Source organism: Taudactylus pleione, unplaced genomic scaffold (genome assembly GCF_031769625.1).
Source record: "Taudactylus pleione unplaced genomic scaffold, aTauple2 ptg000314l, whole genome shotgun sequence".
NCBI classification, from domain to species: Eukaryota; Metazoa; Chordata; class Amphibia; order Anura; family Myobatrachidae; genus Taudactylus; species Taudactylus pleione.
The window spans coordinates 9,739,646-9,756,845 of NW_028284715.1; the positions used below are offsets into that span (position 1 = coordinate 9,739,646).

The following is a 17,200-nucleotide window of genomic DNA, read 5'->3' on the forward strand; positions in this document are numbered from 1 at the left end:
CAGTGGGCCGGCTTCTGACGGGAGGCGTTCCCGTGGGAACGCCCCCGTCAGGGAGGCACGCCCCCGGCACGCCTACCAAAGGGGGCGTGCTGTCAATCAACATCGACAGCACGCCCCCTTTGATCAGACACAACGAGCGAAGGACTTTCCTTCGCTCGTCGCGTCTGGCGCATGCGCACGACGGAGCTCCCTCCGTCGTGCGCATGCTCAGTCCAGAACATCGACCCACTTGCGAGCGGACAGCCGCTCGCGAGTGGGTCTGAATCAGGCCCATGGTTCCAACCCTGGTCAGACCCAGGTCAGACCCATTTACACTGCACCTTTGATCTGGGTTACTCCCAGGTCAGCCCTGTTCACACTGAACTCAGGTCTGCCCTGCTAAACCTGTGAGGTCATAAAAAATGGGAGGTGAATGCTCCACAACCACCAATCCGCTCATTTTAGGCATGATCCAGGTCAGATAACCCGGGTTGCACTGTTTACACTGCACCATTACCTGGGTCCATCCTGGGTCCAACCCTGGTAGCTACCTGGGTTGGATTGCAGGGTCACTTGACCCAGGTTATTTTTCAGGGACCCTTTTACACTGAGCTGCGACCCGGGTAGACCCAGCAAAAACCCAGGTTTTTGCTCTGGTGTAAAAGGGGTATAAGTAGTCCCAGCAAATTTAGACAGAACCTTTGTCCCCTTCCACAGTGGCAAATGCAGGATTTCTAGAGGGGGTTTCCAAATGCTTTATTTTAGAGTGAGTGTGGCCAGTCCACGAAGAGGGCATAATTAGCACTTATCCAGCTTTAATATGCGTCATACAAAGTGTACTGTGTGTCATAATTCCAGCATATACAGGACCAGCGATCACAGTAAACCATTAAATGCGGCAGTAGGGCCATCCTGTCTGAGCTGAATGTATTTATTTTAGATGTGAGAACCATTCCAGAGCATGGGAGCAAGTCCGGGAGTCTGGGAGCAGCAGCAGAACCTAGCACTGCCCTGGACATATATGTACATATTGGGCTCTATAGCAGCACATCCCTAACAGTGCATGTTTTCCAGATCTCCTAGTTGGTGCACAGGTTATTTATTACTGACTGATACATGTTAAAATATCCACAGATGGTGCTAATTATTTCATTTGTGATACTGAGAACATGCAGCACTAGTAAAATTCTATTATATTAGTATTTCTATTGTGATCATGGTGTGTGATGTCTAGGGAGGGGGGTTTCCAGGCAGACGGAAACCCCCACTGCGTTTGCCTATGTTGCAATATGTGGAATCCAGGTATATGGCAGTGCTGATATCAGGGTCTTATTAGGAAATGTTTTTACTAATACAGGAGATATATGAAAAGTGCAGACAAAAGAGAATGGGGTCGGGTGGGGGCAGTGTGTTTATTTATGATTTATCAACTACAACAAACACCAGATAAGCACCGGCTACATGCTGCAGTGTAATAATGTACAATGGATGAGGCACCACATGCATCAGTACCTTACTATACTGCACTGCAGCCGCCAGTATGCATGCATGAGATTGGCCGTGATTTGGGCAGCAGAGTGCAGTTGAGGACACGGGAGGACCTGAGAAAATCCCAGTTCCTGCTGCTGCAGCAGAGAGTAGACTAGAGCTAGAGGCTGCTGTAGTGTACATTTACGGGCGCAGTTTCGCTCCTCCTCCTGCGCGCACTGCCCCGCCCCCTTCACCCATGTACATTACGTCACCGCTGAGCTCTCTGATTGGTCCATCGCGGTAGAAATAATGACTCACACGGGCACCACCCACTTCCCTGTTCCCCTGGATACGGCCGTGTGCAAGCACGCCTGCGCAGTGGTTACCTGAGAGTAGGGAGGAGGAGTCGTGGTGGGCAGCGCAGGTCCGGATACAGGCGGTTCTACGCTCTGCCTCCCCCCTCTTCCCGGTGGTAGCAGAGAGACCGCTGCACGCCGCTCTGCCGGTGCCTGCCTGTGACTGAGGTAAGCCCGGCCAGGGTGAGTGAGCTGGGGCCGGCTCTCCAAGGTCGGGTTGGTCCTGTGCCAGGGGATGAGAGGTGGAAACATATGGTTGGGACCAAGTGTCCCATTGGGCTCCATGCGCCTTATCTCGGTGTCTATGCAGGCAGCAGAGCCCCTTACCCCTGCCCCCTAGGCAGCAGAGCCCTTCACTGCCCCCCCCCCCCCCCAGGCAGCAGAGCCCCCAGCACATCACACACCCTCCTTTAAAATAAACAAACTCCTTGGGGCAATCTAGAACCCCCTGGGTGTGAACTTTGGTTGCATAATGGATGGGGTCTCTGTAACCCCCCCACACTGCTTATATAGAGCTTCTACTAGCTAATCCTCCCCCCTTACCATCTGTACATGGTGAGGGGCTTCTGTCACTGTCCCCCCTTCCAAAAAGCTGCTCCAGCTCAAATATCTGCCCAAAATCCAGGGTCTGACTCCAGCAAGTGGTTATAGGTTATGTGCTTACATTGTGTACAGGGGTCTCTGCAGATGGGTCTGACTCCAGCAAGTAGCTATTGGTTATGTGCTTATATTGTGTACAGGGGTCTCTGCAGATGGGTCTACCTCCAGCAAGTGGCTATAGGTTATGTGCTTATATTTTGTACAGGGGTCTCTGCAGCTGACCTGGTCTTTTTGCTTATGCTGCAGTGAGGTGTAGGTTGTACATCTGCTTTCCACTCTGGATTGTCTCCTAGTTTTGTAGCAGTTACCATGAGACTTGTGTACATACAAGTGCTGATATTCTAGTTGTATTACTTTGTAAAATAGTTGTTTGGTTTTGTTATGTGTTTTTAATGTAATTATCGCCATCTCATATGTTAGCATTGTGATTAAAGACTCCTGTCTGGAGCTCTGCTATTAGAGACTGCAGTGGCATAGAACCTGCTCTAGTAGTTGTAGTTTGTGGCATCTGCCCGTTTGTATGAGTGCATTTTCTGCATAACTTGCTCTATTTACATTGAATTGTTTTCTTGATTCATGCTTGGTGCAAAATGAGAACTTAATGGCCTTGGGGAAAAAACAATCTGGTCTTTTGTTCACACTGGTATCTGAGGGGTTTATTTGGGTCCAAGCCCGATTCTTTCTAGAAGTCTGCCTGGCAGCTGGTGACTTCAGGATGCAGTCTCCTGTATGCGGAGCTGCCGCAGCCATTTGACATTTCTGTACAGAGGAAATGACACTTGTTCCACCCACTCTGGATTTTTGGTTGTTGTACGTTTATGTGCATGTCTGTTATATTTTTTTCCTCAATTGACTAAATGAGATGACTTCCTGTTTTTGCATTCAAGTATTACACTTGTGTCTCTTACAACTAAAAATGGCTCATGTTTATTGTATTCTCAACTGGAGAGAGTTTCTCTGATTTAATTTGTGTATAAAACTGGATTCAAAAGTGTGTACATGATGATCATCTTTTATCCCTAGTGATCTTACATCTGTCGTTCATGACATTGAGCACAGCTGCTGAACGATATCATTAACAATATCGTTCAGCGCCGGGCTCTCTCCCCCATTCCCTGACATGCAGCAACCTGACGAGATCGTCAGGTTGGCCTGCATGTCAGCCCGATGAACGATGATTAACGACCCGCGGGAACGCGCGTCGTCGTCATCGTTCATCTTTTTGGGCTTAAAAATTGACTATAAAGTGGACGACTGAACGATATCGTTATCGTTCAGTCGTCCACTTTATCGCCCAGTGTGTACGCACCTTTAGACTGGATGTAAACTTGAGATTGCAACAAACCAAGCTCTGCAAAGTCTGGTTGCAAGTTATGGTGCATACACACGATCAGATTTTTCCTTCAGATATGAACGATAACGATTTAAAAATCGTTCAGTCGTTCATATCTGAAGGAAAATCATTCATATCTGACAGATGTCAGATAACGATATCTGACATCTGATGGGTTTGCAGTCAGACTTGGACGATTCCATTCATTTTAATGCAGTCAAAAATCGTTCAATCGTTCAAAACTTTGGTAAAGTCGTTCAGTCGTTCATCTGACAAGTCTGACAAATCTGACCGTGTGTATGCTCCATAATGGAGCATACACACGGTCAAATTTGTCAGATGAACGATTTTACCAAAGTTTTGAACGATTTTTGACTGCATTAAAATGAATGGAATCGTCCAAGTCTGACTGCAAACACATGAGATGTCAGATATCGTTATCTGACAAATGGGAACGCGCATCGTTCAGGCTTGTCAGATATGAACGACTGAACGATTTTTAAATCGTTTTCGTTCAGATCTGAAGGAAAAATCTGACAGTGTGTATGCACCATAAGAGACCCTAGGACTTTATAGATATAGTGTATGTTCTTATATTCCATTAATAATGTAGACTGTTGTAATCATTGCTGTTCACCAATCAGACCTGACAGAATTACAGTAATACACTTAGTGAGAGTGTGCAAACATCAGTGCCCAGATGGGCAAAGCTGGTGGTTTTTTTTTTTTTTTTTTTTTTAACCTACTAAGCTTTTAAAGGTGTTTGGTTTTTACCTACCTTAATGAGCAGGTCACCATCTGCAGTTTTTAGAAAAGAAGCAGGCTTATTTATAGAACCAAGGGCAATACCCTACCCTGAGTGAAGAGCCTTCCCCAGCTGCTGAATGGGGAACATGAGTGTACACAGGCTGGGCAGTGACGAAGAGCACTTTTAAAATAAATATTTGATTGTATGAATAGCTTTCACTGCAGCTAATGGCATATTGTAGGTAATATTTCTGCCATGTATGAGTGATACTGGATCGCATGATCAATGTAAATACAACAGCTGCTAGGATTCACCCCCATTTGGGAAAAGTTTGCATGGTACTAAACAGCTAGAAACTCCTTGTAATATTTACCATTTGGAACTGCATTTATCATTGTTATCATCACGGAACCTAGCAGGTGTTGGTGACTGGCGGTCTAGAACCCCCCCCCCCCCCTCTCTCCCCTACCTCTACTTTCTAGTAAATAGGATCTTTGTGCACCTGCTGAGTTGTGGGTAGTTCTTTCTGTGCAAGTAACTAACAAAGTCTTTAACACCACAGATATGGCTCGAGGACATCAGAAGATCCAGTCACAACAGAAAAATGCCAAGAAACAAGCGGAACAGAAGAAGAAACAAGGACATGACCAGAAAGCAGCAGCTAAAGCTGCTCTAGTATTCACCTGCTCTGTTTGTCGGGTAAAACTTTATTTCTATAACATTGTTCCAGATAAAGATAATGTATAAAGCCACTAGTTGTATCTGGTCTAATGGTTCCATACCTTACTACACATACTAAAAATATGGAGAAGAATATCTGCAATAGAAACCTGAGACTTTTTTTGTTTGTTTTTCTCTGAACAGTTTGGGGCTTCTAACCACTTTCTCCATCTAAATGTGGTCATGTTTTCCTGACAAATCTAGTTGCCAGGTGTATGCATTCATGTAATCTGTACGACTGTTCACACTAGGAATTTTGGGGGCTGGGTGCAGTCTTGTCTGCAATCACCTAGCAGTGAGGGAGCGTAAAACACCAGCCACCTGAGTGTGTGCTGCAGGCACAGGGAGCAGAGGTGTGTGGTTAGCAGGCTCTCTGCTGCGGTCAGATGTGTCTGGGGTGGAAGCACTTGTTCACAGCAGACCTTGAGGCTCTCTGCCAAGTCTCTTGTGCCATGGGGGACTTGGTCTAGTTACTAGTGTTGCTGCTGCAGTGGACCTGCCTGAAGGAGGAAGGTAACAGCCATGCTCAGGGGGAGTGTCCAGATCAGGCCTGATTATCCTAACAGGTCAAGGAGCATTATTGCAAAATGGGCATGGTATTCTGCTAACTCTGCCTGGCGAGGACACTTTACTAAGGAGGCTGCTACTAATTTTACGCTTTAGGCAAAGTAAATAAAGGCTGTCATACAGTGCAACGAACTTGCCGATTATTGGCTGAACGAGACAATTGCAGTGTATGGCTAAGACCAAGCGCCAATTATCGCTGAGTTGGGCGCGAGATCTTTCAGCCTGCCTGACTGATGTGGTAATCGGTGCTCAGATCTGATAGTGTATTTAGTCAGAGACCAATAATGCTAGAAGTGTAGGGAAATGTCTGATATTTGGTTTGTCTAATAGTGAGTTATATCAGTCTGTGGCCAGCATAACCTATCGCTGCATTTCAGCAAATTGTTTTGTTTTTTTCTTAAGCAACCAATCAGAAGTTGGATAATATGAACAGACACTGCTTAATGTGACCTTTTACTTTGAAAACTGAGATGCTTTGATGAAAACGTTTTTTGGTAAAGCTAAGAATGTACAAATGTAAAAAATTCCCTACCCCTTTATGTGGCCTCTAGAGGCACTTTCATTGAATTCTCTGCCAAGCAAGGAGTGTGATCATTGTTATGGTTATGTTGCCAGTGCAGTGAACTATTCCATGTTTGCCTTGTATGGAGTGTCCAGCTCTATTGTTCCCCAGATACTGGACTCCTCCCAGCATGTTGCATGGGTGGAGAATCTGCAGCGTGCTTTGGATAATCCTTTCCAAAAATGCCTGACCAATTGCAGGTAATCTTTGCGCTGACCTTTTTATTGTACAAGGGTTACTCACTCAAGGTATTCCCAACTTCTCCCTAAGCTCCTTCTGCGGCATTTAGCGATGTCCCTTTATATTATCAGTCCTACTTTATTTTCATTGTACCTTGTAACAAAACGCTGTTTCCAAATGCTTATGTCACTGTAGGGCAATAATTATCCGACTGTCAGCTCACATTCTCTGACCCTTAACTTGTTCAACAGTGCTGTCCTGGCATCCATGCCACGACACATGTATGCAGTTGTCAAACTACCACTACCCCCCCCTTGCTCCCCTGTGGGGGAAAGACTGTTGGAATGCATATTAAATTACAACCCCCCCCTCTACTCTTTACTCCCATACAATGCAGATTTCAGAATAGACCCAGCTGTCTGGACTGTACAGTAGGTAAATGGGTTTTCTCCACTCACTTTTGTACCCATCCAAAGTCGCTAGTTGTTTGGACCTCTAACTTGAGAAGGTTCTCTGTAGTATTTCTTCTGGGTTTGGTGTCTGATGTCAATGTCTGATTCCTGTGTCTCTGTAAGCATTGCACACGTCTGGGATTGGTGGCTGTAGAAGAGACCCTTGAATGCTAGTTTTGTATAGCGCACACATTCTGCAGCGCTTTACAGTGAATATTTGGCCATTCACATCAGTCCCTGCTCCAGTGGAGCTTACACTCTATACTCCCGATCACATGCGCGCGAGCACACACTAGGGTTAATATACCAGTGTATTTTTGAAGTGTGGGAGGAAACCGGTCTACCCGGACGAAACCCATACAAACTCCACACAGTTAAGGTTGCAATGGTAACACCTAACCTCAGTGCTGTGAGGCAGCAATGCTAACCATTGCACCATCTGTGCTGGGTAAATGCCTATATAATTTGTCGGGCTGTTCTTTCGATATGTACTTTAGATTGTATAACTGTGTACACTGTCCCGATGCAGGAAAGTTAGCTGATAAACTGTTTATAAACCTCCTGCAACGGCTGGGATCGGGTGGGTGAATCTTATGTGCTCTTAATAATCAGGCCGACCACCCGATCCCATAGAAGTCCATACACACTGCCATGTCTGCACGCGGCTGACGGGTCACACTGGGGACACTGCACAGCTGATCCGGAGAGTTTTACCAGATCAGCCGCTGATTGTATAGGTGTGTAATCTGCTTTAGACTTATCCTGTTACAGATGTTATGTCAAGCATTCCAGTTGTCAACTGTTGCTGTTAGAGCATAAACAATAAGAATCTCCATCTGCTTATTCCAATCCCGCATTGTCAGCCCTGTGGTGGCATGCTGACATCTTAACCAATTAATACTGGCCAACGAAGTAGAATTTTATTCTAGCAAATAAAAAAATAATCTCTATAGAAAACACCTCACTTTGGTCACAGGCCAGTGTCTTATTTGTATGGAGTCCAGAGGTGCAGCATTTTGTCCATCCCCCCTCCCATGGCATTTTGACTGCACTTCACTCAGAAATTAATCCTTAACCCCCCCAATATAGTGGTTGTGTAGTTGGCTTTTTAATTTTTTTTTATTTTCTCCCATTGTCAGACGCAAATGCCAGATCCCAAAACCTTCAAGCAGCACTTTGAGAGCAAACATCCAAAAGTTCCGCTGCCTCCAGAGTTGGTTGGTGTTGAGGCATAGAGGGAAAGGTAAGCTATCTCCCTGCTACCTGTAATATCTACTTCTGACCCTTGTACTTGCAGTGTCATTGGTTTATTTTCATTTAAGGTGATTGATCAGTATACTTGTTGTTGCCTGCTTTCTGCCTTAGTACCTGGTTTACCACCATAAGTATGAGGGACTGCTGTTTCAAAGTGCATGAAAGGGTCTTGAGTTTTCCCCCCTCATTATTGCAGATTTGTAGTTATATGCAGTGGAAACCCTTAAAGGTCTGACTAAACCTGGTACATGACTGGCAATTAGCCTGTATTTGAATTGTAATGGTTGTGTTTAATATGTGGTCCTCACTGTAGTTTAAGTGTAAAATTAGTCTGGCCCTTAATGTATTCAGTGAAGGAGTAAATGAACAAAGGCATTATTTGGGGAAAACTACAATAAAACAATGGATGTTGGAATTCAACGAATACTTAAATCATGTCTTTATGGAAGGGGCGACAGAATGTATAATTCAGAAGTCTATCAAATCTAGGAGACGGCAGGATCTCTTAAGGAGCCAGGAGAGATGTGCATCCATTGACGACTTCAGTAGAAAGGACTCACAAAAAAAAGTTAGGCACCAGCTGTAACTCTTTTTAGGTGTGAACTTGCCTACCAGTCACCTGATATGTCCAGCCCTGTTATAGAAGCTCACAACCTGACTTCCTAGTGCAGAAGAACAAATGGCTATGTAGTGCTAAACCAGGTAACAATCATCTAACCAAAGGACTGATAAGTGTCGTATCTGTGAGCGCTCACTCCGATAACCTATTTCTCACTAGTTATGGCCTATGCAAAGACGAAAACCATAACAATCATAACCAAATATAGTTGGAGCCATGTAGTGTATTTATTGAAGAGGAAATGGGTATTGAGAACCTGAAAGCCTTTCAAGATGAATGGAGAGAGGGGCGGTAATAAGAATCCTTTCCCATGTGGGTTTCCCTTGCTGGAAATGGAGATATACCCACATGGGAAAGGATTCTTATTACCCCCCTCTCTCCATTTATTTTTGTCTGTGCATAAGTCATACCTATTGAGAAATGTTATTGGGATGAGATTACTCTTTATATTCTGTGAATTGTAGGAGGGGGAAGGTAAATCTCTCCCAGAGTACACTAACTGATCAAATTGTATCCTGACCTAGTGCACATAGGCCTCCGCATCCTTTTGACCAAGTGTCTTCTCTGTAGCAAAGGGCAAAAGACCTATCCAATGTTGATGGTTTATAAATACATTAATACTAACAAAATATCAGTTTGTAGAAAATTTTTTGCAGGTTTTTCACTTGAATTTGCTGCAAGTTCTCCCATTTACTTAGATGAGTTTTCCAACAGCCAGTCTGAGCTAGCTTGGCTGCTTGTGACTGCTTTGAGATAAAGACAATGCATTGATTATCTCCCTTAGTTTAACCTCCAGATAACCTTGCTATACATTATAAATAACTTTGTTACCTGATGATTGAAGCATTTGTGTAATAAAGCTAATCTGTCATTTTTACTTTTTTCTAGGCTAATTTTCAGTGCACCGACTGTTATCGGGTGGTTTATCTGAAAGGGGCTCTTTGAAACCACGTTTTTATGCTGTTCCCTTCAAGAGGGTTCATACAGACCTCTAAATGTACAGTTATTTACTAATTTGTATATCTCAAGCTGGGCAATACTCAAATTTTTACAGTTGTAATTATATTGATTTGATGTCCATAATGTGTATAATTTGTTCAATAAAAGTAATACCTTCATTTTACCCTTTGTCAATTTAACTTTAAAGTGTAGTATCCTAAGTGGTTGCTTCTGCATGTAGTGGGTGGGGTGCAGATAATCAGTTTGAAAATGCATAGACTACATTGATACTAACGTTCTGTCTGTGATCCCCTAACGATACTTTAGATGACCTTCACTTATGCACTTTGGTCCCCTCCTGCAACTCTTTGTTAATTGAATTTTCTTGATCTGTTTGGATTGTTTTTTTGTTTTTTTTTGCCATGACATTTGTGCTTGTTCCATTGGAAATGCGGCATAAAGCTGTCCTCTGATACTGTTGTGTGCAGTTATCACAAGAATCCTGTCTCTTGGGACAGCAAAATGAATGCACAAAGGGAATATAGATGGAGAATAAATCTGTGTGAAGAAAAAAAAAAAATTGCAGATGGGATATACAAATGATCAGTCTAGTATTTCACAAATTCAGTCCTCATGGAACCCTAACAGTGCTTGTTTTCCAGATCATGTAGCCAAAGCACAGGCGTATTGACTAATGGTGGGTACACACTGGGCGATATTACTGAGCGACTGCACGATTACGACATCGTAATCGTGCAATCGCTCACATCGTGCACCTTTATGTCGGAAACTACCAGCGATGCGCACTCCCGCTGGTCGTTTCCGACATTGTCCATCGCCTGAACATGCAGCACAATCTGACGACCTCGTCAGGTTGCTGCATGTTGGGGAATGGGGGAAGAGAGCCTGGCGCTGAACGATATCGTTAATGATATCGTTCAGTGGCTGTGCTCAATGTCATGAACGACATTGAGCACAGCCTGCCAGGGACACCCTACACAATATCGCTCAGGGAGCATATCGTGTAGTGTGTACACACCTTAACACAATAGATCTATATGTGGTAATTATTCTTAAGGATACAATGGGGGGGGGGGGAGGAGAAACACACTGTCCTTGTTGCATAAGGAGAAACGCTGGTCTAGGAACATTCTTTAATGACAACAGTACGGCTTTAATCTGTCAAGTCTTGTTCATCCACCTATTGATGTGGCTTATGTGATGGATTTTGGTGCTCAAAGCATTTTAACAGTATGGAACACTGGGCCGTCTTTAGCACCTCTCAAGGGGTTATGACCTTTATTGTGTAATTGGCAAACTGCTGTAAGCTTAGATTACCACTATTTGACAATCGCTTGCACCACTATAGATGGCGTTAGCAGTACGGCTCAATTGCTGGAAAATGGGTACCCTTCAGGTTTTTCTGGCATGAAGCATATGTACAATGTCCATCCGTATTAGACAGTTGGCTGCGCAGCTTTAAAGGTTACCTGTCCAGCAATGTTAAATGCCGCAGCATATTTGTTAGTATCATTGATACTAAACACCGACTGTATAATTAGTTTAGTATGTTAAATGAAGCCCTTGGTTATGTGACTACACCCTGTGGCATCATGTTCCTTTTGGCCTTCACTACTAAAGTACTTGGTGGTTTTCCTTGAGGTTCTAAACATTAAGCAGCAAGTTTCTGAACTGACAAGTGTAGTACGATCATCTTCCGATGTCTCTGCAACAGCAATAAAATGGCAAATTTATGAAGAGTAAAACCTCACTGCAATATTAACAATTCCTCCCATCTCCCCCCGCCCCCCCAAAACAAATCCCTTTACACTGTGGAGGCATATCTTAAAGTTTAGAAATGAGCAAAAGCTAAAACATAATTTTTTTTTCTCTACATTTTATATGTAGCAAGGTTCTGTTAAGGATTTCCACACAGAAATGTATTACTCTGAATTAAATTAGGATACATTGGAGTTTAGGTTTTCAGTTCCTAATGAACCACTCCAATATGATCACTATATTATTGCTGCAACAATCCCTGCAGGAACAGCTGCATTACGTACGCTGCCCTATAAAATGTATTCAAATAATGCATTGGGATTGAAGTGGTTAACAAAACTGGATGCACTTTTAGTTACTGTACATCTGTTAGCTGTAATATTTCACACCTGCAAACTTTCACCCACACTAATATGCCAACACACCCTCCTACTCCCCCACACAAATACACTGACAACTCTCCTAATCCCCACGCTGAGCCAATCTTGCGCCTCTGTCTGAGCGCTGTCCTTGTCATGTGAACTGTAGTGGTAATCCTGACGTTCTATTATACAGCTATCGCAGGTGATGTCTGACTCATGACTTGCTTTCCCAATGCTGCAAATTACACATCCTGCAGCTGGCAGTGACTGACTAGCAGGATGCGAAGAGTCAAAGTGCTGTTATGTAGAGGGCAAAGGAGTTTCTATAATGGATACATTAGGGGGGCTGGTGGTAGCTGCAAGTTAAATCCAATCTATGTATAGTTTTTTTTTATTAGATAGATCTGTGTAGTACATAGCTGAGATTCCTGTAAACAGAAGTTGCTGGTACAAAATATAACAAGCACATTACAGTTCAATATTGTTCCGTGTGTATGCAAGACATCGTTAACTATCTTTCGTTGCATGAACATGCAGGCTGACCTGACGATATCATCAGGCCCTGCATGTTCGGGGCCTGGCCGGTGAAGTCACTAATGTCTCGGGAATGACTGAGTCTGGCAGGTGAGGGGACAGCACTGAACGATATCGCTCATGGAGCATATTGTTCCGCGTGTATGCGGCTTAAGCCGTTATAAAAAAATCTGGAGACTTCATGCAGCGCAAAAAATATATAACTTAAACTGGGGATGCCGTTTAAAGTTTGAATCAACAAACGAAACTGTTAAATGATTTGCTAAAGTTTAAAATTACTCTTGTACTTGTTTACACAGCTGTTTATATTATAAGTTAAATACATAGCAGTGGTAATGTAGTGTTTGAATCTTAGAGCAAATTCGATAGCACATAGGAAGCTTTGTGTGTTGCGTACAGGGCCGTAGCTAGGGTAGTGCGGCCGGTGTCATCGCACAGGGCACCACAGGTCAGGGGGCGCTGTTTGGGCCTGTCAAATTTATGTTTTATTATCATTCTTGCTTGTAGCTTCCTCTTATTTCAACCCCATCTCCTATCTCTTCCCTGGCCCTTCCCCATGAAGCCATGGCTCTTTTTTGGGTGTATTATGTCCCGTTGAAAAATGAGGGGGGGAGCCAATGCTCTTTCTAGCACAGAGCACCAAAAAGTCTAGTTACGGCTCTGGTTGCGTATATAACAGCAATTAAGGTAGCTGATTTCTGCTTGTACCTCCATGGGCTGTGAGTAGATATGTAGAGGAGACTCATCCTGTGTACTGCTCTGGCAACAGCTTGCCTGTAATTGGATCTGCCCCTTAACATGCTTGCAAGCAGACTTGGTGGAACAAATCGACTTGAAACTAAGTCATTTTAAAGAAGATTCATTCCACACTGCAGGGAGCTACCAACTTTCTATGTGTGACTGAAATGTACTGTGCCTACAGAAAAATGTATGTGCTGCTACGGAGGGGAGGAGTGTGTGAGTGAGAGAGATGGTTAAATATGGAGGAGGGGGTGGTACATTGACACTGCCATGGATGGGAAGGGGGGGGGGGGGGGTACAGAAATATGGGAGGTTTTGAGAGTGGCTCAGGGGGTAATGGTACTGCTATCGAGAAGGGACTGCAGGTAATTCGGCAGAGAGGGATGGCTTTGTATACCTGCAGTGTGCACTCAACTCTGTGTGCTGATAATATCCAGGACAAAAATGCTTAATGGAAAGAAAACACAATTATGCAGATCTAGTGCACTCTGTCCTCAGTGTCATAACTGCAGAACTAGATCCATAAATCACAAATGCCAGATCAGATATAGAAAATGTCCAACTAGACCCGGTTTATTAGGGCATCGCATGACGTTTACCTTAAACAAACTTGCCAATTAGTAGTTGATCTGTTTAATCCGGCAGAAACTGGGTTAACACAGGAAAGCTTATCAGGTACAGCGGTGCAACTAGGCATTTGAAGGCCCCCTAGTACGAATTTGTAAGGGCCCCTATGTACCACCCAATGGTTAAATGTTTATATAACACATGTAACTTTGACAAGAAAGATGGGCCCCCTAGCAGCTGCACCTATGGTAGTTATGCCCATGATTAGGTGTTGGAAATATAAAATAACAAATTAGTATGAGTATAAATCAGAATAAGCATGTGTCGGCTATGATTAGATGTATTCTGCCCTAAATCTTAACAGGTTGTCATTGTAAAAGGTCTGATGTGAAGCCCTCACCCTGGGCCCACCACCTCCTCTCACATTATACTCTGGCTTACCTAAGTGATCATCTAACAGGTAAGAGGTGTTCCATATTACAGGCGCCGTTCCTGTGGTGCCGAGACCCCCATCACTAATCGCATTCATTGACGTCATCATGGCAGTCCGCAGACCCGGAAGTGCGGGTGCGGACATCAGGCTACCACTAGCATGCCGTTGCTATGGAAACAAATACACAAACACTATAATTATAAAAATGTAAAACATTTTCCGGTGGATCATATAAAGAATGTAACCATACTTATTAACTACTAGATCCTATACTTACATTTAACAATAAATATATAAAAGAAAAAAAGTCAAAGTTTGAAAAGGCAAGTCTGAATAATATCAGGTCCCAGTATAGGTCATGGATAAATTTTCAAGTTGATCATTTAGACCATTTACCTGTGTGATAATTTTATCCGCTGTGGAAAATGTATGCACCCAATGTAAGCGATCTCTGGTAGTACTTACAGTTTTCTCTGGTTTTTTTTTAGTATGTAATCAACCTTGTATTCAGCCTTATCTAGGATATGCGATGAATATACTCTCTGTGGAAATCTATCTAGCATTTTTTTCAGTACTGGTTTCCAATTCCTTTTCACTATTTGTAATTCTTTTTACAAGTAATAATTGAGAAAAGGGTAACCCTCTCTTGAGTGCTGGAGGGTGATGACTTTGTGCCGCAAGAAGTGTATTGCGGTACGTGGCTTTTGTGTACATACTGGTAATGAATTTAATGTTACCACTTTAGTATCATCTTCCAGATAGTGTGTATCCATAAGGCTCATCTCAAAGGTAAATTTAACCGGACAATCCAAAGATTTAATTCTATTTAAATGAGTTGTAAAGGAGTTCCCGGAACCCGTCCAATAAAGCAGTACATCATCTATATAACCAGTATAGAAATAAATCCAAAGAGACAAGTCTGCACTAAAGAAAAAGATTTGTTCATTCAAAAACATTATAGGCGTTAGCTTACGAGAGTGTGTTGTGCGAACCCATTGCACACCCCATGTGCTGTTGAAATTATTTGGCATTAACGAAGAAAACTTTATGGGTAAGCGTGAGTTCCAAAAGTTTGATAAAAAATGTCACTTGTCCTTGATAGTTGACATTATCCTGAAGCAACTCCACTACAGCTTGTAGCCCACCAGCATGAGGAATGCTGGTGTATAAGCTGGTAATGGCTAATGAACAAAGCCAAGGAATGTCCTCCAAATCTTCAAGTTTATTCAATAAGGTTGTAGTGTCTTGAAGGTAAGTTAGTTTCACCTGAATGCAAGGTTACATAAAATGATCCAAAAATTTTGATACAGAACTAAATAAGGATAGCACTCAAGAGAGGGTTACCCTTTTCTCAAGAATTACAAATAGTGAAAAGGAATTGGAAACAAGTATTCAAAAAATGCTACATAGATTTGCACAGAAAGAATATTCATCGCATATCCTGGATAAGGCTAAATCCAAGGTTAATTACATACCAAGAATTTAAACCCTCAAGAAAACTGTAAGTACTACCAAAGATCGCTTACATTGGGTGCATACATTTTCCACAGTGGATAAAAGTATCAAACAGGTATCTGATAAGTAATGGCCAATCATCCAACAGGATAAGGCTCTAAAGAGTCTCAAACATACAAGCTTGATGTCCTGCTACACTAGGGGACAGAATATTCGGAATGGGTAGTATGTACAGACATCTCTAAAAGGCTATCCCCCAACGTCCATAAGAAGCCTGGAAGATGTTACAGATGTCTAGGATATACCACCTGTAGTTATGATGCCATCTACATTTTCTTTTCCATCCACATTCTGGACATAAATATAAAATTTGATACCCTCTTACATGTACAAGTTCCTATGTAATTTATTAATCAAGTGTCCTTGTGGACTTTATTACATAGGAAGGACTATCAGTACCTTTACGGAACAGATGAACCAGCACTGATCAGCTATAAGAGCTGCTTTAAATTAGAAGGAAAATGGCCAACCAATAGCTAAGCATTTTGCTTAGGTGAAGCATATTCTCTCTTCATTGAAATATATGGTTATAGACCAGGTCCAAGAAAATTTGCATGTTGGTGACCGCAACAAACGCCTGCTTCAACTTGAAGCACAATGGATATTCAGATTGGACACTGTAAGACCATGTGGTCTAAATGATCAACTTTCATACAAAGTGTTTCTATAAACCTTGAACTTTTATCCAAGATCTAGCCTGGGATTTGATATTCAGATTTGCCTTTTCCAACTTTGACTTTTTTGATATATTTATTGTTAAATTTTAATACGATCTAGTAATAAGTTTGAGAACCGCTGGAATTTGATACCTACAAGTGACTTGGAGTGCCTGCTTTTTGAGAAAAGGTGTGTGTGTGTGAGTGTATGTATGTATGTATATATATATATATATATAATGTACAGTATGTATTCAAAACACGCAGAAGTAGGCAGACGCTGTCCACCTACATATGTGACAACTCAAGTTGGAGCGAAGTTGACTGGTATTTTGAAAAAGTTGGCTAGGTGTGTGGAGCCACCGTTTTAGTTGGACAGACAAGTTGGATGGGTGGAGGAAAGTTGGTCTGATGTATGGCCAGCTTTAGTGAAAGTATCCCATCGCTTTAATGCCTTCTTTGGGTATAATAATTGGCAAGTAGTAAGACACCAGCTAGAGCTGGCCTGTGGCCAATCAGAGCATTTGAAATTTCACAGAACTAGACCAACACAATCTTCACCAACTATCTGTGAAACAAAACGGTCATACTTACTCCTTATACAGTTGTGTGAATCCATGTACTTATTCAGATTTTAATTGCTCAAGTGTGTCCCCATGACAGTGAATCGTGATTGCACATGATTAACTTCAATTTGCATTAATCTGCCAAATATAAAGTCAGATGTTTTTATTATCCGGCTATCTGAGTGTTCACAGTAATTGAGGAGAAATCCTACATAATTATATAGCTAATTCTGAGGGGTGTTTATGCAGACCAGTGGTCCTCATTTAC

At 42.7% G+C, this 17,200-nt stretch overlaps 1 protein-coding gene across 2 annotated transcripts; it reads left to right on the plus strand.

Moving 5' to 3' along the window:
• Positions 1-1,796: 1,796 nt before the first annotated feature.
• ZNF706 (zinc finger protein 706) lies at positions 1,797-9,963 on the plus strand. 2 transcript variants are annotated; one of them, XR_015869379.1, is made up of 5 exons: positions 1,797-1,973; positions 5,049-5,185; positions 8,107-8,210; positions 8,711-8,923; positions 9,729-9,963. XR_015869379.1 is itself a non-coding variant. In XM_088442671.1 (4 exons), exons 2-3 carry the CDS (start codon positions 5,051-5,053, stop codon positions 8,200-8,202), a joined length of 231 nt encoding a protein of 76 aa, XP_088298797.1. In that variant the 5' UTR covers positions 1,797-1,973; positions 5,049-5,050; the 3' UTR covers positions 8,203-8,210; positions 9,729-9,963. The 2 variants fall into 2 exon arrangements, 1 of the variants encoding a protein (XP_088298797.1); XM_088442671.1 differs by lacking the exon at positions 8,711-8,923.
• Positions 9,964-17,200: the final 7,237 nt, after the last annotated feature.

Excerpts from the sequence above, each read along its gene's own strand:
- ZNF706 (XM_088442671.1), top strand. The coding sequence starts at position 5,051 with ATGGCTCGAGGACATCAGAAGATCCAGTCACAACAGAAAAATGCCAAG. Across the intron at positions 5,186-8,106 it reads TCACCTGCTCTGTTTGTCGG|ACGCAAATGCCAGATCCCAA; the intron begins GTAAAACTTTAT and ends TCCCATTGTCAG.